This window comes from Saccostrea cucullata, unplaced genomic scaffold (genome assembly GCF_032062105.1).
Source record: "Saccostrea cucullata isolate Sc308-1 unplaced genomic scaffold, CSIRO_AGI_Scuc_v1 ctg6864, whole genome shotgun sequence".
Lineage (NCBI taxonomy): Eukaryota > Metazoa > Mollusca > Bivalvia > Ostreida > Ostreidae > Saccostrea > Saccostrea cuccullata.
The window spans coordinates 60,857-69,433 of record NW_026936358.1 but is presented as its reverse complement, the minus strand read 5'-3'; the positions used below and the strand labels follow the sequence as shown (position 1 = coordinate 69,433).

The 8,577-nt window shown below is 34.4% G+C and overlaps 1 protein-coding gene across 1 annotated transcript; it reads left to right on the top strand.

Annotated features, from left to right (window-relative positions):
- The first annotated feature begins 1,807 nt into the window (after positions 1-1,807).
- On the top strand, positions 1,808-8,368 carry LOC134245384 (uncharacterized). Its single transcript, XM_062727673.1, has 3 exons — positions 1,808-1,827; positions 3,924-4,180; positions 7,707-8,368. The coding sequence occupies exons 1-3, from the start codon at positions 1,808-1,810 to the stop codon at positions 8,366-8,368; spliced, it is 939 nt and encodes a 312-aa protein (XP_062583657.1).
- The last annotated feature ends 209 nt before the right edge of the window (positions 8,369-8,577 follow it).

Below are 8,577 nucleotides of genomic sequence, written 5' to 3'. Positions count from 1 at the left end.
GAAGAAAAAAAAGATTATTATGCTGTCCCCAGGGCCATAAACTGAGAACATACTTACGAGTCAAAATTTCAAATTGATTTAACTTTTGAAATAATTTTTATAATAAAATAAAATACATATGTTTGAATTGAAGTGTTTTGCACAGTTGCAAATTTTTACCAGGTCTTTGTATGTGAAAGAAAAATCTTTAGAAATCCTCTCAAGAAGGATAAAGCCTCGATTTTAAGCGCACTGATTCGAAGGCAAACCATTTGATATTTTCAAAATAATTTCGCTACAGAGAGGTGAGTGCTTGTGTCGAGACACAGTTAGTATTATATCTTTACTGAAGTTCCTCTTAGATGTGACTATATTCCCTAGATATCGTTATAAAGGGACTAATCCCCGTGCGATTCAAGTGAGCTAATCCCTGCAAAGAAAGCTAATTCCCGGTTATCCGTAATCCTCTAGATTTTACATTCACATTGGTATGATATGTGAATGGACTTATCCCCGTGTGTTAGTTCAGTGAGCTAATCCCGCTTTGAAATCGCGATATCCTTAAAATTTTACGTTTGTATCGGTATGATAAAACAGTTAAAAAGTATATATTATAACGGGAGTTAGCAAGATTCCAGTTCCCCTTCGCCCCTGGAAATACTAGTAGTCCTGACCTTGGGGAATTGGATTCTTGCTAACTCCCGCAATGATATACTTTAAAGGGGCCTGGACACAGTTTCAGTCATAAATTTTCATACCATTTTTTTTTCTGTTTACAAATACTTAACTAAGGTAATTCTTATGATGAGTAATTTTTTTGAATTCTAGTTGTCAAGGCAGATTTAATTTAGGGCTCCAAACATTTGTTATGTAAACAAGGACCGAGCGTGTTTTTGTTTACATAGATTAAACATGCTGATATGTGTTCGTCAAAGCAGATTTTTTTTCAATAAAGAAGTTAATTCTAAATACAATTAGACACTTTCTAATGATTCTCTTAATCTCGTTTTGTTATAAACATGATGTTTTCTAAATGTAAACGAAAACAAGGCACGAGTCTTGTTTACATTGTGAAGAATTCTCAGTCCTGTATCTCCTTTGTAAATCAACAAATGATGTTTAAATTTTTGCTGATCATTAGAATTGCCTTAGTTAGGAATTGTAAAAATTAAAATCGGTAAAAAAAAAAATTCAGTTGAAACTGTATCCATGCCCATTTAACTGTATATTATTAATTATTCTAATTAATGTAACCCATTTTGATTTCAGCCGAGATTGGACTACAAAACTATCTTCTGTATTCAAAGAGAACTTCAATCTGCCAAACAAATTTCTTGAGTCCGAGATTACCATATTGGATCTGTTGGGTCAACGCACTGGATTCAGTCCGGCGGATGTATACACTGGAGTGCCGAAAATAGGCCGGAGTGATTTTTTAAAGTAGGTTAAAATACATGTGTATTAATATAAATCTTAGGCCTATATTGTACACGAACACATCAAACGTTTTGAAAACAGTTAAAAATAAGTAACATTAAGTCAGTATGTAAATAAACTAAATATATTTCTGATCCTAGGAGACTGAAGTATTTACCAAGAAGCGCTGCTTTTCGGGATAAATGGATCTATAATGACCTACTTTACGCAATAGCTGGTCACGTGGCGGAAGTATGGACCGGCGAAAAATATGAAGATCTGGTACAAAATAGACTTTTGAGGGCACTTGGAATGTTTCAGACTGTTTGTGGGACCAACATTTATCCCGATAGTTCACAGACTGAATACGCACTTCCATATCATAACGCAGGAGAAGGACTGCGATTAGGAAATGAACTTATTTACCAGCAAGTATTCGATATCTCAAAATACAGAAGTATCATGATTACATATATATTAAAATCAAAGTACTGAAAATACTGAAAAGCGGTTAGCATGCTTTCATCGAATATGTGCAGTGTACAATCACAAAAAAATGCATTGAATGATGATATTAAGTAGGCATGCATATCTTTTTCCAGTGTCATCAGCGAAGAAGCAGACACAATGAATTTTGTAGTACTTAATTAAATGGTATAACCAATAACATCCCAGACTGATGTCACAAATGTTTGTTTCAAAATATCAACCTGCGATTTTCAGTTTGAAAAACAGGTATTAAGTTCAATTTCATAAATTTCTCCCTAATTGTCTCCATTGGTGGCGTCCAAAAGTGCTCAGAACGAAAAAAAAAATTATGTTGATGTTGCCAATTTTAATTGGCTTTCATGCTTTATTGATTCTGAAAGGTAACTATAAAGGCTCTATAGCAAACAACTAAAAAAAAAATAAAATGATAATTCAGATTCTTTAGAATGAATGATTTGGAGTAGTGTACATAGATCTTTAGCTGGCTAGTCTGAGAAAAACGGATGGACGAGCAGAGAATTAATTACGGTAATTTCAGAGAGCTTCAGTACGTTTCGTAGGGTCATTGCGGGTCAGCAGGTGGGTTCATTCTATCTATTCCCACTTTTTTTTAAAATGAATTTTTCCCTGGAAACAATTTTTTTATCATCCTTTAAATAATTTCAATTGAGAAAAAAAGAGAAGAAAACAATGTTTCATTATGGAAGTAATCCATAACTGTACATCTTACTTCAGTATTTTTATATAAAGGCTTTCTTCGTGTACTAGTATAACTTAAGTTAATTAAAATGATGCCTTAATATTTTGGAAAATGAAACTCGATTGAAAGATTCTCCGATGTTTTGCAGTTGGTAATAACCTTCAACCCCTTTAGCCAGTCATTTACCTGTCCTCCCTGTGCCCAGTAGCTTAATTCGGTCAAATATTTATTGTTCATGAGGGGTGCCTTATAATTAATCACAGGCACCTGAATTTTTATCAGTAAGTCTCTAAATTAGCCAAATATAGAAACATTCTACCCCCTCTATATATAAATACACAAGGTGTCCAACGCCAGTTTGACCCCCTGTTCGATTCAGGCTTCAATTTAACACATAAATCGGAAATGCCTACTGGTTTTCTTGTAGCAGTAGATTCAAATATATTTCTCGCTATACATTTCTACGTAAAGTTTAAATCTAACGCGTTGATAATGTTATCAGCTTGACTTCATGCTGACTTCGAATTTCGTCACAGGGCCTGATCGGCATCAGCTGATGTCACGGAAATTTAATCTCGACACAAATGCTTCTATACATAAACTTTTTTAATGCAACAATTATAAATTTATTTCATTGACAAACAAAATCAGAAAAAAATTTAAAAACCAAAAGATTATGTTGTTTTGATAGTCTTGATTTTATTTAACATATGTTATATGTGTTACATACAAATCATAAGTACTAGGAAGAGGCTTTGTTGAAGTTTCCGTTGTCGATAGGTAGCGCCTTATGGAAGTTTCCGGTGTCGACACATGCCATAAAGCGGCTAGCGAAGCTAACCGCTTAAAAAGTGAACCTCACAATTATTTTTTTTTTGGTCATTATTTGTCTTTAACTCATATAAAATATAGCTATCTATGGGTTTACCACTAAAAATCTTCAAATAAACGAAAGTTAACCAAATTTTATCTGAAACATATAGGTTTACGATTTTTCAAATTATGATTACAGTATTAACTCCTAACAGTGGTTAATCAATGTCAATGTTTTTAGCTTAAAATTAGAATTTAGAATACCACTATTATTTACGATTATTTACAGACAGCAGAGTTTGTCTAGAGTAGATGTATATGCAACTGAAAAATTCAGTTTTGAGAATTAAAAAAAAACGGTAGTTCACAAATCGTTAACTATAAATACGGTCCATAAACTAAAGTGTAAATTGACAAAATTAAATTTATGAAGGGTTAAAATATTTTTAAAAACTTTTTTGTTGATTTCTCCGTAACATAAATATACATCATTGTCGTATGTTTTTACTTGAATACTATAAAACAGAATAGGTGATGTGGGTCCAGCCGGGTGTGTATCAGCTTCCCCACAGGATCTGGCTAAATGGATCCAGTTTATATCCGCGGGGGGATCGACAGTGGATGGACACCAATTAATTCATCCAGACGTCTTCAAAGAAATGATTAATCCTCACATGTACCTAGATGATTGGTCTATAGGTCGATTCTTTCTGGATGACGATTATCCTGTTCAGGCCTCAGATACTTGGTATGGTTATGGGTGGTATGGTGGATCCTACAGAGGTAAGTGTAAGAAACCTGGCATTGATAGTACTCGTATAGCGGGCTCTATAAAAAGTAGGGTCTTCGGGATCTGGTATAAATTTTGGATGTTATGGTGGATCATACAGTGGTAAGGTCTTCGTGACAGTATAACAGAGCATGTTCTACGTATGAACAATTTCTAAAAGGTAAGTTATTAACAAACAAGTTGATGAAGCAAGAATATAAGCAGTCTCGTTTAAAGTCATCATTTCGCAAGTTTTATGGTCGATACAACAAATACAATTTATTAAGTTAAATGTTGACTGTCTTTTTCATATATTAGTTGTTAGGCCATTAATTTTGAGTTGTCCACGGATTTTTTTTTCGTTATTTCCCGATCATAACAAGGAGTACACGACGGGTGTGACCATTCGGCAGGAGATGCTCACTCCTCCATAACACCTGATCCCACCTCTGATATTTTGGAGGTCCGTGTTTGCTCCACTCCTAATGTGTAATGTTTAACGGACTTTGCAGTTCGAATACTGTTCGTTATCTCCACATACTTTATGGTTACTGATGGTATGGTGAGTCCGACAGAGGTATGTTCTTGGTGATATAGTATGATTATGGATTGTATGGCGGTTAGAGCTTACATCAGGTCAGGGGCTAGTATAGTTATGACTGATTTTACAGTAACTACAAAAGTAAGACTTCATGGAACTGGTATTGTGGAGATAGGTTCTTTGGGATCTGACATTGATTGTATGATGGTACAGAGATAGGATCTTTGGGATCTGACATTGATTGTATGATGGTACAGAGATAGGATCTTTGGGATCTGACATTGATGTAATGGTGGTACGGAGGTAGGATCTTTGGGATCTGACATTGATTGTATGGTGGTACAGAGGTTTTTTTGCGGATCTGGTAAATGTACCAGGGTATGGATATGAATCTCTGTAATGACAAATATTGCTAACATCATATCCTGGAGAAAGACAATGCTTTTCCCAAAATGAAATCTATGAATACAGAATGATCAACGGCATATTTGAGAAGTGGTGCTAATCAAATAGGGAATCAAAAATACCAAAGAACTTTGAATTAAGATAATTTGAGAACACCAACTCATGTCAAGACCAATAGCATCAAAACGTACTACTTTTTATAACACCCCGCCCCCGGAATTAAATACTAATATATACATTTGTGGTATCTCTCCATTATATAAACATACAGAAAGAAAATATCTTCAATTCTGTATGAAGTTTGTCAGAGGTCAGAGGTCAATACGTGACCTAATCACACGGCGCAATAATATCTACCGGTACATAAATTATAAAATGACCTGCTCTACTTGCTTTTCGTGTATAAAAATGAATAAAATAAGCAAGTAAAATGATAATTATTTTATTTTAAATGTAAACAAGTATTTCATACAGTTTTTGGCTACCGATTCAACCTGTGTACATAGAGAAAACTAGGAGCCTAGCGTTTGTACATTTTTCTTCACTTTTGTCAGCTGCACAGTCTCTAACGTTCATCCTTATTTTTTGGATAGACCTTTGGTTAAATTTTCATGATAAACTTTTATTTTATCTTTAAATTTTACTCACGATAAATGTGTAAATCTGTTGGAAAATATCTTTGCAATGAACAGCTGCCAAACACCTCGGTGTTTTCGTAGTTCAATATAAAGCTGTCGCCAGTGTCTCCGTGTTTATCAGTGTTTTACGATAAGTATCGTATGCCTTTAGTTACTGAAACCGTGGAATATTTTTGATCAAATTGCAAATTAACTGGCTCGGACAAGTGTCTCAGTCCATCGGATCCATCCATCCCTTTCCAGCGACCGAAATTCCTCCAACTTTTTATCATCAAACTTCGGACGTGTTTCTTGTGTCTTTCAGTATCGATTATCATTTTTCACGAATAAAAATATTCCCAGACAACAATCTGTTCACTATTACTGATCACTACTAGCCTTTCACAAAATATTCCTTTCGAAATAGATTCCTTAGCCTAATGAATTTGAAGCGTAACCGCCATGCAAGCCGATTTACACCTTGCGTCATTTTTCAAAATCTACGACGGACGGTTAGTGCAATAATTTAAATTCGAAAATATTCAATTGTCTGTCTCAAATGTATATATAAGTAATAAATAACAAATTTATAAACTTCAATGGGAATTGAGGTGGGTCGGTACGTGATCAAATCTTCTGAGAAGGCCTTCGGCCTTCACAGGATTTGATCACGTGACCGACCCTCTTCAATTCCCATTGAAGTTTATAAACTTGTTATTTATTTCTTAAGTAAAGTAAGGTGTTTTTGACATCATACACAAGTTGTTACTCAATAAAAATGGGACTCTTCAGTTTTTACATCATGTCAGTGGTCATCTTTAAATTTACTCTAAAAAAATCCAATCTGATTCTTCGTACAAATACCGTACTCAGGTTGATAATAAAACCGTATTGGAGTTCCTTTTGAAAATATTGACATGCAACAGTATGTAGTCTTTAGATACCTGTTCTACCAAACATCTAATAGAATACTCATGGAATAATCGTACCCCGTACTAAGGAACCTGTTTTTCATTCTTCTCAAGATTATTCAAAAATTAAAAAAAAAAAGTTCGACATGAAAGGAAGAAGTTTCTTTCTGTGGCCTTTATTTAGAGAGTTTTGTATATTTACGATGTTTTTAAATTAATTATCAATATTTACCGATTCAACAATTACTAGTATACCAGATTGAACTCAAAATGAAAGACTAGTGTACCCAGTTTCACAGATCTGTTGTTTACTAATATATATTTGGATGTTTTACTAGAGACACACATTGGAAGCAAAATTTATCACAACTAAACTTTATGATAAAATTTCTTACAGACTCTTTCTTTGTATATGTAGCAATGTACTGTAATGATTTGCATTTGGTGTTTCAGAGAATGGATGGACAAAAGTATGCTCTGTATATATATAAACAATTTCTAAAACGATGTCGGCTTCTGAGGAATAAGTTGATGATACAAAGGCATCAACAACGGTATAATTTGCTAATTCTAGATGGTAGATACAATAATGTCGTTTGCTTCTACAATCTGTTGTTTTTCACACAAGTTAGGCCATTATGTCCCCCCCCCAAAAAAAAATCCAGGAATTTCTTTGTATATTCGGTCATGAATGAAGCTGAGGATAATGAAGTTTACCGATCCTAAACCTCTGTGTTTTTAGGGTTGGGTTTCAAGTGTGCTCTTCTCTAACTTTGTGTTGTTCAATTGGATTTTCGAGCAATTTTTTTTTTTTGTTATCTATATCATTCTTTTGTTTTCAGTTAAGCATTAGGCATCTTTAAACTAAGCATATAAATCCACTATATAATATTTTAGATAAACAACATTGGTTTTTGCAAGATACTATCATTTTGTTCGGCATATAAATGTTTATTGTGTGAATATTATGAATCAAATTACAAGAATTCCAATTGAAGATATACGGTATTCGTTTTTGCATTTTCCCCCTCAAATTAGTACTTGTATTATATTCATATTGTTCTAGGTTATAAAAAGCTGCTTCATCCTGGAAACTGGTACGGATATTCCGCAGTAGCTGGTTTCTTCCCTGATCAGAATGCTGGATTTGTGATAACCATCAATGGTCCCTGGTACATCAATTATAAGAATTCTATCGCGCCAGTATCCTATGTTCTCTCAGACATTCTTCTCGGCGAGAGCCAATGGCTGGACAACAACACTATCTGTAGTTTCCCCGCCCCCTGGAAAAGCACAGGTGCCACCCCTATAAACAACAACACACAACCAGTTCAACCAGCCGAAATGGATGTGAACCAGTTTACGGGTGATTATGGTCATCGAATCTTTGGGACTATGAAAATAAGGGAGGTGGAGTCGCAGAAACTATCCTTTCAAATGAATTCTGCAGGAATAGGTAACCTAAGCCTTTTGTCTGATGGCGTGGGAAAATTCCACATGACCTTCAATGAACTGATGAGTGACGTTGCAGAGAGCACGTGTAGTCTTCAATTTGGTATGAAATCAGATGGAAAATATCAGAAAGTCACAGCCTCCTGCTTCTATTCCACGTATGAGTACCAAAGAGGAGTGGACTTTCTGAGCCCAGAGTCTGATGCCAGTACAGCGTCAGGACTAATTCTATCCTGGTTCCCTCTACTTCTTTGTTTTCTAAAATTGATGCTTTAAGTATTCCAAAAATCAAAATTCTAATTTTTTGTTTATAAAAGAGCGGTTTAGCTGGAAATCTTTTTTGAGTTCACTATCACATGAAATTTTTGCATTATTTTAATGTATAAGGTTCCTATTAACTATGAATGAGAGAGATTTTGCCAAAAGATGTTTTGATTTGTTTTAAAAACAAAACTTGGAATAAGGATTACTAGTATATGAGTCAT

Coding starts and splice junctions, on each gene's coding strand:
- LOC134245384 (XM_062727673.1), top strand. CDS start 1,808: ATGAACTTATTTACCAGCAA. Junction 1,828..3,923: donor ATGAACTTATTTACCAGCAA/GTATTCGATATC, acceptor ACTATAAAACAG/AATAGGTGATGTGGGTCCAG. Junction 4,181..7,706: donor GTATGGTGGATCCTACAGAG/GTAAGTGTAAGA, acceptor ATATTGTTCTAG/GTTATAAAAAGCTGCTTCAT.